General features: G+C 39.5%; 2 protein-coding genes and 1 pseudogene across 7 annotated transcripts in view; 1 reads left to right on the top strand and 2 right to left on the bottom strand.

Annotated features, from left to right (window-relative positions):
• Positions 1–23,891, bottom strand: part of LOC145894912 (uncharacterized) — a 425,937-nt gene that overhangs the window by 287,240 nt on the left and 114,806 nt on the right. The gene's annotated exons all lie outside the window — the stretch shown is intronic.
• On the top strand, positions 3,335–6,643 carry LOC145894525 (kynureninase-like; annotated as a pseudogene).
• LOC145894927 (uncharacterized) lies at positions 9,770–14,183 on the bottom strand. The gene is made up of 10 exons (XM_082983647.1): positions 13,899–14,183; positions 13,708–13,786; positions 13,333–13,501; positions 12,312–12,461; positions 12,103–12,222; positions 11,884–11,952; positions 11,636–11,739; positions 10,911–11,050; positions 10,344–10,609; positions 9,770–10,050 (listed from the first exon to the last, which is right to left on the bottom strand). The coding sequence occupies exons 1-10, from the start codon at positions 13,957–13,959 to the stop codon at positions 9,934–9,936; spliced, it is 1,275 nt and encodes a 424-aa protein (XP_082839773.1). The 5' UTR covers positions 13,960–14,183; the 3' UTR covers positions 9,770–9,933.

Consider the following 23,891-nt stretch of genomic DNA (forward strand, 5'->3'; position numbering starts at 1 on the left):
ACTCGCAAAACGCCATCAATCAAGACTGGACTGAGTCTGTACAATGCCTTTGACGGAAGTTTCTTCATAATCTTCTTCCTTTCACTGCGACCGACGTCTTCACACTTACACAGTGCATCCAATTCTTCCGAAAATTCCCATCGCTGGACATATTTAACAATCGCGATTTCCGCCCTTGCAAGATCAGCGACAGTCATTCCCTTAGACTGCGGTTCTCTTCGAGATTGAAGATAGTCCACAAACCGCTGGAGCAACGCTACTGCCTGCTTTAACTTCTTCCATGAAGAATAGCGCTGAATCAAGTCATCAAACAAATGACGCTCCTCAGTAGCATGCAAAACCATCGTTTTCTTCGGCTTTAGGTTCAAATATTCTTCGGGCATGTCCCGGACGTTAAAAGGATTCGCAGGCCAGCGACTCTCGTCTTTGTACAGAAACAATGGCCCGGAGAACCAACGCTTGTTTTCGAGAAAGGCCCTGACAGTAGACCCGCGAGATGCATCATCGGCCGGGTTCTTTTCAGTAGGAACATGCCTCCACTGCGACGCGTCCGACCCTTCTTCGATTTTTGCTAATCATTTTCTGAGCCGAAACCCTCGAAGTTGCAACAGATCCTGCAACTCGCCAGCCAATTTGATCGCCTTATCTTCAGTTTCGACGGATTTCAAACAATCGTCCACATAGAAATTTCGTTTCACGGTTGCGACCGCTTCGGGACTAAAATTACCTTTATTATCTTCAGCCGTTTTTTGTAAACAGAACCCAGCACAACAAGGAGACGAGGCTGCGCCAAATATATGTACCAGCATTTGGTAGTCTTCGGGTTCGCACGACAAATCGCCTTCAGGCCACCAAACGAATCTCAGCACGGATGTATCAACTTGGTCCACCCTCACCTGATGAAACATCGCTTCAACGTCAGCGACCAACGCTACTGGTTCCTGGCGAAACCGAACAAGTGTCCCAAAAAGGCTGTTGATTAAATCTGGTCCTTGTAAAAGCTGATCGTTTAGCGACGTATTTTGAAATCTGGCGGCACAATCAAAGACAACCCTCACCTTTCCCGGTTTCTGCGGGTGTGTCACTGGGTGATGCGGCAGGTACCAAACAGCGCCATCCTCCGGATTCTTGTCGTCGCTCTTTAAACGCCTGGCATATCCCTCCTTCAGGTAGGTATCCAACGTTTGCTTGTACTTTCCATGCAGCTGTGAATTATTTTCCAATCGCCGTTTTAAGTATGACAAACGCTTTATTGCCATAGAACGGTTATTCGGTAGGTTTGGAGCACCTGGCCTCCATGGCAATCGCAGCTGATAATGTCCATCATGGTGCTTGACTGAGCCTTCCATCTGCTTCAATGCATACCTGTCTTCTTTCGACAGTGTCGTTCCAGGTGACAGCGCGGTAGGACCGAAGTCGCTTTCCCACATGCACTTTATTTGTTGGTGCAACATTTCGTCCTGTGAGTTTACAAAATTCACACATACCTGTGAATCATCTGAACCACGACCATGGCACGGACCCACAAATGACCAACCAAGCATAGAACGCACGGCACTTGGCCCCTTTCGTCCGCCTCTTCTTTCATCGTTGATCCAGAACACCTCGGGAACGTTGGCTCCAATCAGCAACATTACTTCCCCATGGGGCAAAACAGGAAACTCCACATCGCGTAAATGAGGCCACCGCCAAAGCGATCCTTCTGGGACTTTGTTCGGAGAAACCGGCAAACTGTTTACACTCAAAACGTCATGCAATTGTACAGATTCCTTTCCATCAATCGACGCTACTGTCAGATCGACGGCCAAACCCTCCCTTTTCTGTGACCTATCACTTACTGTAGTCAAGGAGTACGTTGTCTTCTTCCCCACGACGTCTAGCTGCTTGATCAGCCTTTCATCACACAAGGTTGTAGTAGATCCTTGATCCAAAAAGGCGTACGTTTCCAGCTCCCTGCCATTACTGCCCGTAACCTTTACCGGAACAATATTAAGATAGACGCTTTCCGCATGAGTGCTCATACAAGTCCAGCTGACAGTTGCACTTGACGATGACGTTGCCTCCACTGAAGACTGCGTAGATGCTTCGCATACGGGCGCAGTTGAAGATGTCTTCCATTCCGTCCAGTGCAGAAGATTGTGATGCTTTCCGCGACATCCGCTGATCGTACAAGAACTTGGCAAACTACAAGTTTTTGCTATATGGCCTTTCATAAAACAATTATCACACAGCCGAGCTTGATGAAGAAACTTCCTACGCTCAACGAAGAATTTTCGTTTAAATAAGTCACAATTCGCAAGGTCGTGCGATTTGCTGCACAGAGGACATCCTGATTTCTGAGTGGTGCTCGGTTCGAACTTTCTGTCGTTTCTTGGAGCAACCGATGTTGCGTTGGTCGATGCTCTTATCTTCGTCGGAAGACCTTTGTTACGCTTCTGCTGCATATCCCTGTCCTTCCGAGGACCTAACATACGACCAAACATCGTGTTCCCAATATAAGCTTCATTCTTAACAAACTCAACAAGGTGACAGAAACGAGGCTCTTCCCCACTTCTTTCAATGCCGGCTGCGTGTCTACGCCATCGGCCCTGCATTGTGAACGGCAACCGCTTTACTATGTTCAACATATTTTCAAAGTTGTTGATGTCTGCAAAGTATCCCAGATGAGTCAGAGTCACCAAACACTCCTCTAAGGCTCGTGCAAGTTCCGACTATTCGTCGGCATCATCGGATCTCAGGTAAGGCCAATGTCCTAACTTTTCCACGTACGCACGTGCGATTACAAGAGGACGACCGTACCGTTCGTATAGCAACTCTCGGGCCTTTCTGTAACCATACGTAGGTTCCAGACCAATACAAAAGGAGATCATGTCATACGCTTCCTTACGACAGTACTGAATCAGGTAGTTCAGCTTTGCGCTGTCATAGTCTACGCGACGACCAATATTTTCGTCAAAGCTTATCATGAAACGCGTATAGATTAGTGGATCACCTTCGAAATACAACAATTCTGGTCTGGGAAGGTCCATTCCTGCCTTTAACACAGCAGCAACACGGTACAAGTCACTCACCTCCGGCTCATGATTCGCCACATCCGGTTTTGACTTAGGTTCACTGCATGAAGAGGTTGGACTGTCCATTACCACCTTCACCTCGTCGTTACCCTTGACATCGTCGAACTCAAACACTTGATTTTTCTCTTTTATTTCCGGCGGATCTGCCAAGCGTTAATTCTCGCTGTAACAACTAATGTCAATATTACTAAAGCGCCAACACCAGAAGACTTACAGAATAGCCGCTTCAATAATTTTAAGGTCACTTACGCAGATACATTATGGCAATGTTTGAGAAACGAAACACTAAAAGTTGTAACGAAGTCCTGGAGGAAATATCGGCGAGGAACAACTTTGAAATCACGAGCAAAGAATTTCAGGAATATCTGGACGAAAATGACCCGATCTCACATCTCAGGGACGAATACATAATACCTCACACAATAGGCACAGGTTAATCAGTGTTGATATAGGCACAGGGTGAATCTGTGTTGAAGCAAAATCGACAGGCTTAAAACGTATACGTTTTTCGGCATATCGTAAATTCTTCAGCTGCAGTTACGGTTTAAAGGTTGAGAAATTCTCTTTTACTAACCAGTCGTTATCTTCAGCTGAAAGAAAAACCTTCGGACAAATGCTTCTACTTCTCTGGAAACGGGCTAGGATTGCAACCTAAATGCCTGGCTGGGGAAATTTCCAAGGTGAGCATGTAAAAAGGCTTTATAGCGCACTTGCTAATGAAATTATTTTATTATATTTACTGTAAGGAACTGAAGATGCCAATGGGGCAAACTATATATTCCTGATAAAAAGCCAGGCTGATCGCGTGGTAAAAAGCTACTGTTTCTTTTATGCTACTGATCGTTATTTGTTTAGATCCTGGATACGTGGGGAACCACCGGAAACGACTGTAGGACGAGAGGTCACTTGCCCGCCACCTGGTGTGACGATTAGGTCACAGAAGGAATGGCACGGTTAGTTGGCGCTCATGTGGACGAAGTAAGATATGTGTGAATCGGGTGTCGAAAATCGGATAATTTTAAGTCAATTGTGCGTTCTTATTATCAACCAAAATCTAATCAAATTTTGAAAATGAAAAAAAACAAACTTAATAGCACGCTTCATTTGATGTTTGACCAAGGAAAGACCGAAATCACACTCATATATATTTTACAGGTGGCAGCAATGAACGGACTAACAGTTAATCTTCATCTAATGCTTGTCTCATTTTATCGACCAACTGCCAAGAGGCATAAAATCTTATTGGAATCGAAAGCCTTCCCATCCGATCACTACACTGTCGAGTTCACAGATACGCATGAAAGGTTACGACCCACGTGAGAGCATGATTATGGTTGCCAGGCGACAAGTAAGTGTGCGAAGATCATTGAGTGACATGAGGTTTTTAAGCGTAAAACACAATTTAAGCCACATAGATCGGCGATTGGTGTTACCCAATTTTACATTGAGTTTCCTTCTGTAGAAATGTAGAAGCGATTTTCCTGTTCTACCTCTCAAAATGATACTTTCCCTATGTTAATAATAAACAGGAAAATGGCATATGGGAGATGGATGACGTCATCGCTATGATAGAGGAGCACGGACATGAGATTGCGTTGGTGATGCTGCCAGGGTTACATTTCCTTACAGGACAAGTGTTTGACATGAAGAGAATAACCCAAGTAGCTCACAGCAAGGGCTGTATGGTAGGTTGCGGGTTGGAATTTAACAACGAAAAAGTTGATTAGATTTGCAAACCTCGGTTAATCCTTACAGAAATTTACCGACACATTAATCCGGATCAGCCGAATCATGTTTTGTGCAATAAAGATTGCTGTTTAGTGGGTGATTATGTGTTATCAGTATCATAGTAGATATTTCTTATCCACTTGTAACAAACATGTATAAATACATGTGATCAACCTTAGGCAATTACAATACACACACAAGGTTAGTTGCAGCCATCGTTCGACATATATGTTGTTTATTGTATGATATATTTAGGATGCACAGATTATTATAAGTTATCAACCTTGCCGATAAAACAACACAACGCCACTGTGATCGCCTATAAACGCCTAACAAACCTTTGTAATAGGTTGGTTTCGACCTTGCGCACGCAGTTGGTAACATCGAACTTCACGTGCACGACTGGGATGTCGATTTTGCTGTGTGGTGTACGTACAAATATCTCAATGCTGGATCGGGATCTGTCGGAGGCGCTTTTATGCACAGAGAGCACGCGAACAACGATTTTCCGAAACTAAGGGGTCTTTGCAAGAGGTCGAAGTTAATCTTGTTGTTTTTATCACCAGCCCATTCTTTGCTGTTGTTGTTTTTATTGTTTACTGCAAGGAACTGAAGACGCCCACGGGGCGAAATATATATTCCTGATAAAAAGCCAGACTGATCCTGTAGTAAAAAGCAACTGTTTTTTTAGTCTAACAGGTCTTTAGATGTTTCATTTGTGCTTCGTCGTCTAATATTATGTTAATTTGTTTTATATAATGACGAGACGTATTTATTTCTTAAATATATAAAATAACCCATACAAATGGTGTCTCGCTTGGTGTCTTTGTCAAAATTTCCTCAATTAAATACAAACTAACGCGGATGAATATCCTCAGGATGGATTGGGCACAAATTAGAGACGAGGTTCGATATGACGAACGAACTGGACTTGATTCCCGGAATCCAGGGATACAGACTTACCAGCGCCCCCCATCTTCTGATTGCGGCACTCCATGCAAGTCTGACAGTGTTTGAGAAAACCAACATGAAGGAATTGATCGCGAAGAGCTTTTTGCTCACAGGGTGAGTCGTGACGTCACGTGCCAACGTCGATGTAAAAAAATGAATCAGCAAAATGCACCATTGTCCCCAATATAAAAAAACTACGCGAGGAACTTAAACTGAAAATGAGCGATTACTCGGCTTCGTATTCTGTTTTATTCTAGTGTGCTTTTACATTTTCAATTTTTTAGCAAAAAGGTGTAAGAATTGCTTGGGAAACAGTTTAGCATTGGTTGAAATGTTCACCATCATCACACCAAAGCCTGAACCATGTTTTTAGGTACCTGGAATATTTGTTACGCCACTACTTTTCCAAATCGGATGACCGGAAGGCGTACATAGAAATAATAACGCCCAGAGTTGAGAGGGGCTGCCAATTATCGCTGATTTTTCATCAGACAGCCGTTAAGGTAGGAAGAAATCATATTTGAGGGAGCTGTCATGCATTTTTTCCCAATGCTTTTATACCCTGTACCCTGGTCTATTGTTATAATATAAGTGCACGTTATCACGCGGAAAAGTGCATGTTATTTAAAGCGTGTTCGCTCGGAAATTAGATCAGCTAATTTGTGGCAGAAAGATATAAATATTTTGAAACATTTCATTAAACGACGCTTTAATGTCACAGAGTATTTTTTGCACAGGTCCAAGAGGAAATGATAAAACACAACGTAAGTTGTGAAGTTCGCCACCCAGTGGTACGTGTGGCCCCAGCTCCTATGTACAACACGTTTCACGATGTGTTTCAATTCGTACAAATACTGAGGAAAGTTCTCTTGCAAGAAGAAATGTGTTGAGGCACCATATCGTTTTGTGTAAATATATAATGTAGGGGCACACATGACCACAAATTATATAATATTTTAAGCAATGTTATGTGATTTATTCACAGTGTGTTGTTGGAGATTGCGGAAAGTGACAGGGTTTGCATGAGAGCAAACTTCAACCGCATGTACCAGCACAAGTTTTAGATTATTTTGCCTTGACAGTCTTATGTGCGGTCAATTCCGCCGAAATATTTCATTCCTTCACCGTGTTTCAATTAAAATTGCCTTTACACAAAACATTTCTGTCCCTAGTAAGGTTATTCGCATTTTGCGCATATTACTTGAACACATTTTTTGGATTGGTAGTTTCTGATGGTCCTGTAATGGATTTATAATTAAGAACATTAAATAATGCATAAAGGTCATATTGTTATGTCATTGATGCCAAAATGGTCGTTGTGTTGTGTGTAATTTCCCGTATACCGTCTGTGCTGGCGTTGGCTCCAGTCTGACTATGTCAACGCAAGTTTGTTTTGCCTTCAATGTATGTTGTACAACATTGTTTCACACGCCCGACTGGAGCGGCCACTTCCTCTCTGACCATCGTTTGCTTTTCCAAGTGCTGTGCCTGGCATTCTATTCCTATCGGATGCCACGTAAACTACGTGAAAAGGATGGAAGTTAACATTGCCTGCCTTGTGTCTCCATATTGGCACTTGGTAAGAATACAATTGTAAATATTATGTGGAAGATTGATTAGTTCGAAACCAGAAGAAAGAAGATTGTCAAATTCTAGCCTTAAAGCCTTTTAAGGGTCAAGGACCATAAACTCTAAAGTGAGGTTCAGCTAGGAACTCTATGCCTAAACTAAACGCTACCTATCGCGGTATACGTTGCAGTCCTGTATAAGCTACGAACCACAGGGTGCAACAGAAAACGGTTTGTAAATATTGGACAGGAAATCTCATTCCGCAAGGCCTTATACCAGAGGAAATTATGACTCAAACAAGTCTTGTGTGTCCACATGTATTAGAAAGGGGGAACGATCATTTGCTTTGAAAACTGAGCGATTTCTGTCGAAGAGATTGGGATACAACTTCGCATCACAAAAACTTATTTCTCCCAAGACAATTCATTTGCTGGAAATCGAGTTTAGAATTTGTTTTATTTTTTAATGACGACCAAACAGTAGTTAGCGTCTGTTTCAAACAAGGGGTCACAAATTTGTTTTAACTCGATCGGGGATTTGCATTGTGGCCGGCTAGTTCTCCTCCATATCATATGTTTCTTCTTCTTCTTCCCTGAATAAAACACAACGAGGATGTTATCAAAATTAAGTGTATTTTTTCGTGTTGTACTCGGTTCAAAACTGGCCGTTACGAAAGACCTACCCCGAATTTACTGCCGGGGCGAGTAGAGGTGTAAAGGCATCCACTCGGTCATTTATTCTTATGTGTGGACTCGCTAACAAACAATTTCAGAATGACGGTTTAGGTGAATTATACCCGTCAATCACATGTACTTTTTTTCATTTTTTATTTGTATAAAATGCTGTTTTTTAATGATTGGAATTTATATACGATCAATCGTTAAAGAAGGCATCTGTGTGCATTTGATATTAGGAAACCGTTTTGGCTTCTTTTATTGGGATTTTGGTTCATTTGCAATCTCAATTCGATGTCCTACACATTGGGACGAGCATATGTTGGAAAATAAACGAAAAAAAAAAATAAAGTAAAATTTTATTTTCTTCCTGTTATCAGATAATTTTAACAAAAAAAACGAGCTACGTGAGAGGAAACATATGGTATTGTTGTGATTCGTTTCCCGGGCATTCAACGCTCACACAGAAAAATAGTGTTTTTTTACGCTTGTGTCCACAAAAACAATTAGTTACATTGGCCTGTCTAAGCTATAATGTTGTCAAATTAATTGTGTTGCTCGTCGGTTTTAATGCTAGCACATGATACACAGATTTATAACATATTGGGAAAGTAAGACTTTTAGTATTGCACTAATTATGTTGTTCATGCAAAAAATAGTAATCAACAGTAAAAACTATCTTGATTCTCGGAAGAAAGCAACCTTCCCATGCGCTTCGACATATATCCATAAGAAAACCTTTCATCGTCGCCAAGTTCGTGTAAAATGGCACCAATTACTTTTTACCTCATTCTCAACATTATACGGCCAAAATTTCGCCACATTTCAATTTGATTCCCCCTGTTTAAATCGAGTAAAGCAAGTAAAATATGACCTTTATACACGTTCTTACCCCGAACATACATTTGTCGCCACTGTAAGAATTGCCAAGATTAAAACCAACTCCATGTTTGCGTAGAGAAGCATCGACCTCGTATTGAAATGTTCTTTAAAGGCACAGACAAGAACAGTATATACTGCGACCCACTTTCCCCAGACTAAAATAAGCTGTAACATACTTTGTGTCGGATTAGAAATTAGGAACATGTACGGTTTATCCGCCTCTTTTCATGCAGTCAAAAGAGTGGTTTGGTATTTGTGGGGAAACCACGTTTTTCAGAGCAAACACATTTATAACCCATTTTTGGTTGCCATTCCACTGTAACCAAATGATCGTTTGAAATACCTGAAATTGCAGTGCATATGGTGATACTGCCAGATATAAGATACGGAAGAATGCCGTGAGTCTGGTGTCGCCAAAGTCTACTTTACAGATAGAAGTTAAACTGAAGCAGTGACTTCTGGACAAAAGTCTTTCGAATATGGCGGTCGGCTTATGTTACACAGAATGATATGACGTATTGTACAGAATGTACTGGTCGTCAGAAGAAGTACAAAAAAACTTTTCCCTGAATCCTGATTTCCACCTAACGAATGTTAGAGTTTTCCAATAAATTTATATTTTACCCCGGAAGTAAATGTTGGCTATTTAGCTGGCAAGACGGTAGCTCGAAATAGCGACCCTGTCTACAGCTCACTAAAATCATTATTAGCTCCATTGCTCACAAATTAAAATGTGACTTTAGAACCGATTTCCGTTATTTTAGATATGGAGTCCGACACCAACGTTGTCGCAAATGCATGTTGTAGCACGAAAGCCAACGTGCAGAAAAAGATCAATTCGGCACGCCACTACATGCATATGCGATGGCGCACGAAGCAGTAAATACGACCAACAAAGTGTTTATTAGCGAATCGTTTTTGTACAAACAGTTGATACGTTTTAATCGGCACCAACGTGTTAATGGCATTGGGACAAAATCCGTCGCATCCACGACAACTACATCTGAAACTGGCAGTTTTCTCAAAAAGAAAGAATGTTTCTGTGGCAACGGTTTTCATGGCCTTCCTCCTTGCAACTGATCCTTGAGAGCAAGGATGCTGCGCCTCTGCTCATCAGGGAGCATCCGGATCTGTTCTGGAGTTAACTGGAGGACTTGCATGATCAGAGCGGCCTGGAAACACATGATGGCAAAAGTTTTTACCTTTCATCCTAACATATATTTGATTGAGTTTTTAAGTGTTAAAAGTGAACGAAAACATTCACCACAAAACTACACATTTTATTCACAATTTGACCAAAGTTGTTTTTAGATTTGGGCATGTGTCTAAGATTGATTGTGGGCTGACTTTTTTGTACATATACAAATACAGAACTTCAGTTGATGCAAAGAATATAAAACATACATTCACTATTCATTTCCACAATAATCGAACTTCCGATTTGTATCACAATGCAACAACGAACCTTTTCCTGATCCTGTTCTGCAGATGGATCCATAGAGGCATCCTCCTGAGCAGGAGGAGGTCTTCCTCTTCTTGGATCGCTTCTTTCCGGTGGTGGCGGAGGGTGTCGTGCAGGATCCCCACCCATTCCTGGACGATCCATCGGAGGTCTTCCCCCACGATCCATCGGATGATCTCTCGGAGACAATCCTCGTTCCAGAGATGAACGCCCCCGCTCATGCGAGTTACCGCGTTCTGGGGGCCCACGATCGGAGAACCCCCGCTCATCTAGTGGCAACAATTACAAGTTAACAGCATGTGTTACAGACTGCAAGGCCTGCAGACTTGACGTTAGTGTCACAGTAGTCAGCAAAGTACTTGTAAAATGCACCAGAAAATAATTATATTCATGATTTCCAGTCAGTGGCCCATTTTAGTGTAAAAACACATTGCTTTAGAAACACTAATCAAACACTGGTAGCGCAAAATTTGTCTGTGCATTTTTGTCCTTTACACTTCTTAAACAAATGAAGACAAGAACTAATTGATTTTTACAACTAATCTCCATGTAAGAATGTGGTTATTCTACCTCTTGGATTGGGTGGAAATCCTCGACCAAAACCTTCATCCATATGTGGTGGTCTGTGACGATCCATCGGGTCGCCCATGCCATGATCCACGGGCACTCTTTCTATAACCCGCATATCCACCTCCATTCTTCTTGGACCTCTGAATTATAAAATGGTTATTAGTTTTTAACAACATACCATGTTTTTGACAACAATTGAAAACTTTACAAAACAAGGGTGTTTCAACACAGGCAAAATATTTTCTGCAAGTAAACATTTTCCATTGTCAATTTTATGTTTGCCAGACTTAATACAACCAATAGTTGATCAGTGTCCATGCAACTTCACCAAATTTATTATTCATTTATGTCGGATATGAGCAAACTGGGGCCTTAGGTAAAATCACTGTTGGATCTGGCTGCCATTTTTTGTTTGCTTTTCAGTTACAGCATCTAAGCATTAATAATTGCAAGTCTGTTAGTTTATAAATTGTTGTGTAAAATCTCTTTGTACACATTTACTCATGTGGTTCAATCCCAAATTTTTGATACTTTTTGGCCCACAAGCGGAAAAAGTTGCCCACTCCTACGTTCTTGTTTATAAAAAATATCAAAAAGATACCATAGTAAACAAGAGTACATATTTCTCAGGCCAAATAATGCCCTTCTATGTCCAACAAATAGCCCATGGAAAACTCTTTGCAGTTGCATAGTATCACTACCAGAATAAACACGTAAATTCCCACCTATCTCCTGGGCCAACTTCCATTGGGTGTCCCCTACCAGGTGGGGGTTCTCTCATCCGTTCAACTCCAAGCCCAGGCAGTGGACTGCCATTGGCCCTTGCGTCCTACAATCATTATCAAATCATCGAAACATATCATATAAATTAGTTGTGGATAGCGATAATGACAAATACATTTCTTCCATTGCTTAAGACAAAATACATTTCTTAAAAGCAAACAGAAAACTTTGGTGACAAAATTTTGCTTACAGACTCTGGACGAGGACCTTCAGATGCTGGAATAAGAGGTTGAACTGGATTTTGTCTGTGCAGCATTTTCTACATGTAGAAGTGAAGTAGGCAAAAAAACAAACAATTAAACAACAATCAAATATATTTTTCATTGTTTCAACATTATTATTTTTAATTCAGCAAACATGTTTAGTTGTATTTCCTCTGATTATTTTATTGGAGCTGTGGTTTCGTTACCATGGCAATTTCTGGATCCACAATCCTCATGACAACTTGAGCTTGCAACAAAGCATATGCCAGTTGTGGGTTTTGAAGCAGCATGTTTCTGGCCTCTACTGGGTTGTTTTGAATGCATTGCTACAATAGTTCAAAAATATTTCAAAGTTTTAAGACATATATATCCAAAGATTAATTCTGAATAAAAAAAAAAAAAAAAAATCTTTTGCCTTCATTTGTTTCATGAGCTCAAACATTTGTTCAGGGGGGAGGCTTGCAACAGCCTTGCTGATAGCTTCTGGGGCATCTTGAGATGGAGTTGGTTCCCCGTATTCCGACTCCACTGGGGGACCCATGGCCCTGAAGTGGTTCACTTCTTCCTGTAAACAAAACACAATGATTGGACATCATAAATATTGTGCTGATTTTGCTGTCAGGCACACTACAATTTAAACAGAACTCCTCTCCTGGCATAAATTATCATCTTTTATTTTCCTGACGTTTCGTCTGCCATGCATAAATACATACCTATGGTGGTGGTGTGGTTGTAATTACCACTACGTAATTTTTGCAGAAACTGACGATGCTTACTTAGCGAAATCGATTTTTTACAAATAAATCTGCTGACTTCAATCTGAGCCTTGTTGCTTCATGATATATGCGAACCAAAGTAATTTGCTGTCGCAGATAATAAAACAATGCCTAACCGAGGGCTAGATTCCTCTACAGCTACAAAGCAAATCGTACCTATGGTGGTGACCTAGCTAATGCAATGGTTCTCAAACTTTTACTCGAACAATGCATGAGGAATGATTCACTGCACTTACACAGTAATTATAAATGTACAAGGTCTATTTATTCTTTAAGTTTGCAAGTTTTATTTGCATAAGACTGACATCACTGGTTATTTGCCCTCATTTTCTCAAAAACTATTTTTCTCTGAATTCTTTTTTCAATCCACATGTAAATTCAAAATGACAAGACCCAATGCATAATATAGCTAAATATCTGGATGAAAATGTTCCAAAGGCAAAACAAGATTAGGTTAAATTGCATCAGACATCGAATTAATGTTGCAGTATATATATAATTGCAAAGAGTACAGTTTACATCAACACTCAGTGTGATTAACAGCAATTACCCATACCTGAAAGTTATTGCGGTTCTTTTCACAATGTTGCAGTATATATATAATTGCAAAGAGTACAGTTTACATCAACACTCAGTGTGATTAACAGCAATTACCCATACCTGAAAGTTATTGCGGTTCTTTTCACTTGTTGCATGATCAACTCTCAGTGGTCGACCGTGTAACTCCCTTCCATTAAGATTTCTCATCGCACTCATAGCAGTCTCCTGATCTTGATACTCAGCAAATCCATATCCCTTTGGCTTGCCAGACTCGCGGTCAAATACGAGGCTACATTAATATAAACATAATATAAATTTATGATTAATAAAAAATTTTCTTCTGGCACTTAAGTTATGAAAGTGTTTATTAGTGCTGGAAGAACAATTCTTATTAATTACTATGCCTAGCAGCAAGAATAGCACTATACAATTTATGAGTCTGAATATAGGCCTACTCTTGCAAATCCCTGCAGTCACACATAGAAAAGCACATACCGAAAACTAATGACGTTGCCAACTTCATTAAAAATATCTTTAAGTTCCTCTTCCGTTGACTCATAAGGTATATTTCCAACTGAAAACAATTTTATGTCAAACCATTAATGTAAAAAAACGGACATTACTAACAGAGGAAAAATGCATGAATATAAGATATATGTAATATACACAGAGTCTACAATACTTACCAAATACGGATCTGACAGATCTTTCGTAGTCGACTGGATCACGGTCTCTTAAGCCGAACATTATCGTTTTCTGTCATTCGAGTCTTATAAAGTACAAAATAAACAAAGTAAACGCACACTTTCCTGCTGATCGCGACTATTGGTTTGGTGGAAACTGGCAATTTCACATACGAAGTACTAGTCGGTAGTTAATGACATATACATGGCAGTCAAATATAAGGTGCGCGTTTCTTTAAGCTGAAATTTTATTATAAAGTCCTAATTTCACCCAATCTAATAAAACGAAGCATCTGCATTTGCATACACACGCCGCAGCAACAGCGTTATTTCGGCGAAATGGAAATTGGTAAAAGCGAAATTATTTGTTCATACAAATTATAAATTAACTCGTAACAAAATTAATCAACAAAATCTTCAATATTTATAAAACAATATCTATACTTATGTAATTGCAATCTTAAAACACCTATAAAGTATATCGCAACGAAATGGGTTTGACCGCGGTCACGCTGTGTGAATCCCAGCATTTTTCGTCAAGGAAGATACTTTTACACCGGGTCACAAAGTTTTATCCAAACTTGATCCACATATAAGCCTACGTAACACAGAAATCTGTGCGAATATTAAAGCTACGATTTTGTGTAGTATTTCAACCCAAATTTATAAACAAAAATAACAGTCGGTGGCCCTGTTCATGCCTAATCATTAAAATTTGCAGAGATTTCTGTTTTACACATACTTATATGTGGATCAGGTTTGGAAAAAACTTCGTGACCCGGTGTAGTAGTATTTTCCGTTCGTCAAAGCGTACACTGCGAGCATTTGCGGCTCTGCATAGAAGTACCAATTTAATAATGTTCCGGGTCATAGATTTTTTTAAAAATTGGCGTAGATTAGGCTTAGAGCATTTAGATCACATTACCATTGCGTTTTTAAAGACCTATAAAGTATATCGCAACGAAAAGGGTCTGACCGGGCAGCACTGTAAAACGACTTTATTGGTTTTGTATGGTTGTAGACTGGTCACTAGTTACTATAAATTCTATTACTGGTATTAACTCTCTAACAAGGGTAAGCTTCATTTATACCTCTACCAATTACTAACTCTAAACCAATAATTGAATTGAAAACCCATATTCCTATTCACGCTCATATTTTGCAAACCAGTGCAGGCCAAAAATACACAACCATCCAATTCCTTAGTGAAGTCTTACATTCTTGTACCTTTGATAGACTTCAAAGTAGGTTCAAAAAACATTGGTTATGAAACGAAAACTTTCTAACTGCGTCACACACGATGTTGGTAAAACTACATCTTTACCGTGGACCTCAGAGGAATATCAATTTTATGTTTGGACTTACTGGTGACTTCTTTCTGCCACCAAAAAAGTAGTTCTCAACAATTTTCTTCCGTCGATCGAAGAAGATTCCGAAGGCGGCGGAAAGCACGAGGGTAACTCAAAATTTCCCCACAAGTTTTAAGTTTCACACCCACCTTTAATTCTTTCAACACACCTTGTGACTACAACTATAAGGAAGTTTTTAATCTATTACCGCTTTCACGCTACAAAGTATACAACACAACACACTCAACCAAAGGCCGTATTTGTAGCCAACTCCAATTATTCCTAGTTTTATTCCCGAAAAGTACCGGAGACACTGAAACATTTCACCCCCTATTCTTGGTGATATTGTTGTAATAAATAACCTCAGAAAGTGACAATGTTTCATGCAAAGGCATGATTGGCAGGTTTGTTTTAGTCACAGTCGATAAAAGCGACATTTACAGGCAAAATATCTTTCCACAAAATTAAACTAGATGTCGTGCTAATCAATACATCGGGTAAAAATAATGTTGGGTGACGTTAGTCAAGCTTATCAAGCAGAAATCCAGGATAACCGGGTTACGAATATCGCTGTGGTAAAAAGAAAAATGTATTGGGTGACATCGGGCAAATCAACACTTAAACATTGAAAACAACATCTAATGAATGTCGGTCGTATCCCGGTGCTAGCTGCACAATCTAACCCACCTTTCAATACAACTTAACAGATGCCTTTAGAAATATCACTTCCCAACCGTAAGCACTTTGTATTGAAAAATCAAGAAGTACAACATATGTCGGGGATTCCCCATAAGCAATTGACAGCACCGGTTAAGCGCTGGGTGGCGACATCGAGCAGCAATGATTCACAAAAACCAACATCCAATGTTCAAATATTTACAACATCTTCCACTTCCAACCGTTATAACTTCATCAAACCCATAGATAGATACAGATTTGCTTGAAGTAAATATAAAAACGTGAGCCGATAAAACCGAACCGTAGTTGGTGGAAGATCGGTTGTTCTCGTCATCAAACATTTTAGTTACGAACATAAATAAATCTTCGTTCAAAAACCAACAAAGGGTTGCCAGAATTCACGACATAATGTATCAGAAAACAATGTAATGTGGAAATACTCGATTGTAATCAGTCAAAAATTAATATAAGTCGCACGTAAATGTCGAAAGTAGTGTTTAGTGCGGAAGTAAAAGTATTGTCACAAAATCTGTCGTTGAAAATTGTTAGGAAGGCGGATAATTTTGTACGATAAACCTCTGTTAAAGGATTTACACAAGAGAGAAGTAAAGACGAAACTCCGAGCAGGAGACAAAAATATTCGTGTTTCAAAGACGTCCTTGATTGTAAGCAACACAAACAGTAAAACTTGGCGACAATTTCAACGAAACCAGATACATAGAGACGCATTTATATGTTTGGCAAAGAAGTAAAAATGAGAGTTATGGAGACAAACGGTATTGATACGTACATTGTAAATACAAATAACACACAGAAGTTGGATAAAGCACTGAAACATGTGAAGAATATTTACGAAGCATTTGGGATTGTTTCGTCTTCGTGACATGAAGTAGAAAGGTTTATTGGTGAGAAGTGACAGAAATCCCTGTTGATTCTGGCAGCAAACAGCCTGAAGTAATATATTGTTACTTGTCGTTCAACAGAGCTCAGGGCATTTCTATCTTAGCAAGATATCGACGAGAAACACTGATCTTTACTATGGAATGGTCAGAATATAACGATACCGATGATATAAGTTAATTGAATCTTGAATGAGTTTTGTCGCCTGGTTGTAAATCTCAGGCCTTCTTTCCCGTATTTAAAAGTCACCCGATAACACCAAGGTTTCATTATGTTTGTGTGGTATTTTGTGAAGTTTGATCATCAAAAGTTTCGTTACCAAATTTACTGACATGAAACGATAATCGTTACTTCCACACTAACCTTGATACAGAGTTGCGGGAAATTATCAACGGTCACAGTTCAAGTAACTGCGTTGGAAAGTTTTATTTGTACTTGAGGCCAAAATAAACGCTGTTACTGAGATTTCTAGATTTTTGTGAACTCCAAATGCCGTACATGACTTCTGATAAATGTAAATTTGCAAGCACCCATATCTTACGTAATAACAAAGTTGTACTGAAAGTACAACCGACCACTAAAAATGTCGCAAGCACATTAAATTTTCGGTAACTGAGTAAAAGTGTTAAAGCGCTTCTGTGGTACTATAACTCAGTTAAGATTGTTGAAATAAATCGTCGGACGTCGCCCTTAACCAAACAATGGTTTCCTAAACATACAAACGAGACTAACTCTGATGCACCACCTTTTGGTGTAACGTTTGCAGGAAATACGCCAGTAGGTAGAGCAAGAGATTTTTCAGGGGTTTTAAAGTCGATGGTTCACAACCAACAAGCGAACTGGAAATATTCAAACTTCACGTTATTGAAAACGTCATTAAGAAAACTTCTTACCGGTTTAGGAGGAATTTGATCTCCACAAAATAATTCCAATCGATCAATCATATTTACTTGCATTTGTTAAACCCAAATATAAGGGATGGATTGAAGTGGAGAGTAGGAGTTAGATATTCACCACTCCCAAATTGTCAACTCTGGCTTCTACAATACAACGGATTGGTTATTTCATACATCGTTTAACTATAATAACAGTAGTGTTGATGAAAGTTTTGTTGTGATTTAATATTATTTCATGAAGCAAATATTTTGTGACGTGTACTTATTTCCATAAACGCAAAATCCACTCAAACATAATAAAATACTTCTATTCAGTCAAGTTTGTTTGTGTGATTTTATTACAAATCTTAAGTCACATAAACTGAAAATACATGGTAGGTATTGGGTGATGTCGACTTTCTTTATATTAACCCAGTTGTGGCAACCTGAGGCTTGCACATGACACAAGCCTTAATACAAGACAACCCATGAGGTAAACATATTATTATCGTGTTAGTATCAAAACACAATGACAGTTTGTACGTGGAACAAATAGTTTTCATACTTACAGGGTCTAGAAGGTTCTCAAATTTCATTTCGAAGTCCTCATCTATCTTTTGACGACTGACTATAAGTTCATCTTGTATATTGTGAACACACTTTAGTAAGGTTTCTGCCACATCACCATGTATGTCATTGTACGAAAGATTCAACTTCCTTATCTGCAAATAAAAGATGAAATTAAGAAATTAGTTCGGATAAATGTGTCATTAAATGTTTAGAACAAATATAATTGCTGGTAAAATATTAAAAACATCGACATATCGGGTCTCATCAGTGCAGCTAGAGGTTAACCAGCCAGACATAGATTATTCCATTTTGTGTGCAATTTATGTCTGCAGAGCACTGATCATTATTAGCTTTGCTTGTGCATACTTTTTTTCACAAAAAGCAGTGTTTTACAATTGCCTGTTTGTGTGATTGCGTTATCTTACTAAAAAACTTAAAAGTGTGTTTTTGCGTTGGTACGTGCACCATAGTTTTGTAGCTTTTACTTTGAAAGATAATTCTTAAACATGAAGTCGAGTGGACGTGGAATCTCTGCTTGAACACCTGAATTCCATTGAAACGAGTATCGAGTTCACATTGGAACATGAATACGTCAGGGTGATATTATTTTTTGATGTTTCCATTTAAAGCGAGAACCGGGGCCCTTCCGCACAAACGCATACTGGTAACTGACTCATTCCGACAGGTATCTCTCGTTTGGGTTCGCAAACCCCGTCGCCCACAAGCGTGCTGTAGTGCGTGCACTGTATACAAGAGCGGAAACCTTAGTTTCAGAGGAGGAGGCTTAAAAACAGGAAGTTGGTAATGAGCAAAATGCGTTTAACGAATGACCACCCTCATTCGTTTCTGTAGCGAAACCAAGATTCCTCGCCTAAAGGTGACGAAGGGTGTGGTTGTGTTGCTATATATTTTGCAAGGGGTCCAGGTGTTTAAACGCCCGCCTGTCAGACAGCCTGCTTTGGTTTCACATTTCAAAGATCGTACGTGAGATGCGTTCGATGCTGTAGGTGTGATCGCATACCATGTGCTGACTGCGACGGCGTATACATTGACGAGACTGGTCGCGCCCGACAAACAACGCAAAAGGAACACAAACGCGACGTGGCCAACCGCGAGTACAGCGTTGTCGCAACATGTAGCGGATACAGGTGAATTTAAAAGAAACGACAGTCCTGGTAAACTCCGCATAGAGTTACACTCATAAAGGTTCTTAACACGCAGTTTCGTTTGCCTCGTATTTGCGATCTACAAAACCCAACACAAGCGAAACGTTTGTGACGAACGTGTGGAAGGAAGAATTTGTCCTTTGTGTAGAGAAAATTGACTGTCCAGTTCGTCGCGAAAACATTTATCCTGAACAATGTTTCGTCCAGTTTTTAGATAACATTGATCGCCGGCCAAAAAAATGTTAACATTGAAGACCCTATAACTTGTATAATATGGCGTTCAAACGACCTTGTGAGGTTAGCATTATTTACTCGCCGCACCCCCGTCGATGTGCAAAACTTTATGCCTCTGCTCACAAAGCATCGCAGATTTTCATTTGATAAATATTTGTGTTAAATTACGACATTGTTTACATTCTTGTTGTTTTAAATTACGACAATGAAAGTGTTGCAGCTTCTGCGATACACCAAATTTGTAATTATTGCTTGGGAGTCTGGGCCTCTTGTACCCCTTCCTGTAAACGACTATGCGTGTTGGTATCATATGATGCAATATTGAAGGTGTCATCCCGAATTACACATGGCTCCAACTTAGTAACACATTTGTGACTTTTGTTGCAGTAATATGCTTGCAATGCCACGAGACCCAATAAAATTAAATGGTTTAATACAAGAAATAAACAAACATATTTTCAAAAATCACCCTTTTTATTAAGGGGATTAACCTCATTGAAGATTTCAAATTGGCGCTTCTAGGGAGTTTACAAATATGTTTTAGGAATTTTCTTCCTATGTTGTGATTTTGTTTTGCTTTTACTTGTGATCAAGCTTTATAAACTACCAATGCCTGCGTCTGCACTATTTTTGCAATAAAAGCCAGATTGTGTTACTGCGTTACGTTACCAAAAACTGAAACGCATGTTTTGCGGTGGTGCGTGCGCCATAGTTTAATGAAAATACAAACAAAAGTATTGTTTTTTCACAAAGTTGCCCGATGCCACCCTGAGCAGCCTAATTTCTTGCGAGTTCTTGGCAGACCTACTGGAAGCCACTCCCCTAAACCTAAATACTCCTAGATGCTGGTATCAAAAGCAGAGGACAAAACAGCAAATACATTGTTTGCGTTCAATACAAACACACATTCAAACCAGGAGTGCGCAAACTGCATTGCTGTTTTAATAGAACTTAATTGAAACATTAACAAGACTGAAAATTTGGTTCTGTGAGCACTGAATGTTAAAAAGTAGACATTTTTTCCTCCAGTGTATCGGCACCTGGTAAACTCCCAGGGCATCGCAGATTTTATTGTTTTTATCTTATAGTTGGTAAATATTTGTGTTAAATTACGCCATTGTTTACATTCTTGTTTGTTTTAAATTACGACAATGAAAGTGTTGCAGCTTCTGCGATACACCAAATTTGTAAGTATCGTGCACGAGCACTTAAAAGAGAATATATCTGGAACGTCATAGGCTTGACTCTAATTGTCCAGTGTTTTTGTGGAGATCTGTGGTTGTACGTTGATGTGCATTTTCGGCTTGCTTACACATTTCGTCTTTCTTCTTCCCACCCCTAATTTTTGTATTTTTCGCGCTTTGTTATATTTTTCGTGTTGTTTACACTCACACACTTTGTCCTGAAGAAGGTCGATTGATATTACTTCGGGGCATGAGCCTCTTGTACCCCTCCCCCTGTATACGACTATGCGTGTTGGTATTATATGATGCAATATGGAAGGTGTCATCCCGAATTACACATGGCTCAAACTTAGTAACACATTTGTGAATTTGGTTGCAGTTATATGCTTGCAATGCCACAAGACTCAATAAAATCAATGGTTTATTAAAAGGGATTAAACAAACTTATTAAAGGTTTTGAATTCGCCCTTCTGGGATTTAATGAAGGGGAGTGTACAAATATTGAGTAGAAATTTTCCTATTTTGCGATTTTGTTATACCTTAATCGTTTGCCTTCATTATCTTTTGAATAATAGACGATTTGTGCAACTGTGTTAATTGCTTACACTACTAACAAAGTTTTTATCAATATTTTGTAACCTGTTGCAACATAAACCCGGAAGAAGTTTGAATGTTCGTGCAGAAAGGTCATGTGAAATGGTAATCATTAGTGTGGAACGCTTTTGCCGACAAAATACTTCTAGATTCGACTAAAATAATGACAGATGTCAAACCAAAGTAGTGTAGCCAGTAGTTTTGTTTCAATATAACTTTATCTTAAACAAAATAAAGTTAGGTTTGGCGAACGATTCCAAATCATCCAAGTGTGTCATGACCGGAAGACAGTGATTCCCAACCTTTTTGTGGTTGCGTACAACTTGGAGGTTAAACAATTTCGACGCGTACCACCAAGTTGAGTGTTACAAAGTAACCTAGGGGATGAAGTAACGAACATTTTGAGATCGCTTACAGTTTTTTAAATTCGAACTATATCTGCTAATTACGGAAAGGTGCTCGCGTACCACCTGGAATGCCGTCGCGCACCACCGGTTGGGAAACACTGCCCTAAAAAGTTTGGAAACCACTGGTCTAACATACAACTTACTGGTTTCTCAAGTTGTGATATGGAATTTGCAATCTTACAGATTCCACCACTTGTCATCTTACAATGCCACAGAGACAGTTTCTCAATCCACTGAATACATGAAGCAATAGCAGATGCACTTTCATCATCAACTTTGTTCCAATCAAGTTTCAACGACGTCATCTGAAACAAATGAGAAATTGCTGGAATCAGATTTTATGTAAACAATATCATTGTTATCAATTATGACATCACAGAGCCAGAACAATCACTTGGTGAATTTAATCGTTGAGGTCCGGTGGCTCAGTCAGTTAGAGAAAGAACCCGAATTACACATGGCTCCAACTTAGTAACACGTTTGTAACATTGGTAGGTGTGACATGCTTGCAATGCCACGAGACCCAATAAAATCAAATGGCTTTTTACAAGAAATAAACAAATTTATTGAAGATTTTGAATTGGCCCTTCTGGGGTTTAATAAAGGGGAGTGTACAAACATTGTGTAGGAATTTTCAATTTTGTTAAACCTTAATCGTTTGCCTTCACTATTTTTAATAAAAGACGTTTTGTGCAACGGTGTTACGTTTTGCGGCGGTGCGTGCCCCATGGTTTCATTAGCTTTTACCAGTCGAATCCAGTAAATCGCAAACAAATACAACTGCTGGTACAATATTAAAAAACATCGACCTATCAGGTCTCATAAGTGCAGCTATGGGTTAACTAGCCAGACATACATTATTCCATTTTGTGTGCACTACTGTCTGTAACTCACTTATCATTATTGCCTCATTGCTTGTACATATTATTTTACAAAAAGCCGGGTTTTACAATTGCTTGTTTGTGTGATTGCGTTATCTTACTAAAAACCTTAAAAGTGTGTTTTTGCGTTGACACGTGCACCATAGTTTTCTTGCTTCTACTTTGGAAAACAATGCGTAAATATGGAGTCGAGTGGACGTGGAATCTCTGCTTGAACACCTGAATTCCTTTCAAACGAGTATCGAGTTCACAATGGAACGGGAATACGTGGGGGTGAGTTCATTTTTAAATTTTTACATTTAAAGCGAGAACCGAGGGCTACATCGCGTGCTTTGGTTTCGCCTTCCAAAGATCGTAAAGGAGATGCGTTCGATACTGGAGGTGTAACCGCATACCCTGTGCTGACTGCGACGCCGTATGCATTGACGAGACTGGCAGCGCCTGACGAACAACGCAATAGGAACACAAACGCGACGTGCCCAACCGCGGGTACAGCGTTGTCGCAACTTATCGCAGATACAGGTGAATTTTGGAGAAACGACAGTTTTGGGTAAAAAAATGTCAAGTTTAAACGGATGTTCGTAGAATAAATGCATATGAATTCACGCTGAATGTTAGAACGCAGACATTTTTTCCAGCAGTGTATCGACACCTGGTAAACTCCCAAAGCATCGCTGATTTTAATGCTTAATAATTCAGTTAAATTACGTCATTGTTTCCATTCTGGTTTGTTTTAAATGTGTGGTTGTACGTTGATGCGCATTTTCGGCTTGCTTACACATTTCGTCTTTCTTCTTTCCACATCCCCTTGGCGTTTTTTCGAGCTTTCTTATATTTACGGTGTTGTTTACATTTACGCACTTTGTCCTGACGAAGAAATAAATTTTAACGCACGAGCTTCAAAAATTGATTAAATAATGCTTGAATATGATTGGGACCAAAAATCATTTAACTGAATACGAAGTTGTGTTTTTTTACGAGGTTTCCAGCTGATAGATTTTGCTTGGAAGTTTGGGCCTCTTATACCCCCTCCCTACGACTATGCGTGTTGGTATCATGAGATGCAATATGGAAGGTGTCACTGGAGATGCATTGTTTGAAGTTTGGGTAAAAGTAAAACATTCATCTAAACTAGGGTTGTGCAACCTGTGGCTCGCG

The sequence above is a fragment of the Ascidia mentula genome, chromosome 3 (assembly GCF_947561715.1).
Source record: "Ascidia mentula chromosome 3, kaAscMent1.1, whole genome shotgun sequence".
In the NCBI taxonomy this organism is placed as follows: Eukaryota; Metazoa; Chordata; class Ascidiacea; order Phlebobranchia; family Ascidiidae; genus Ascidia; species Ascidia mentula.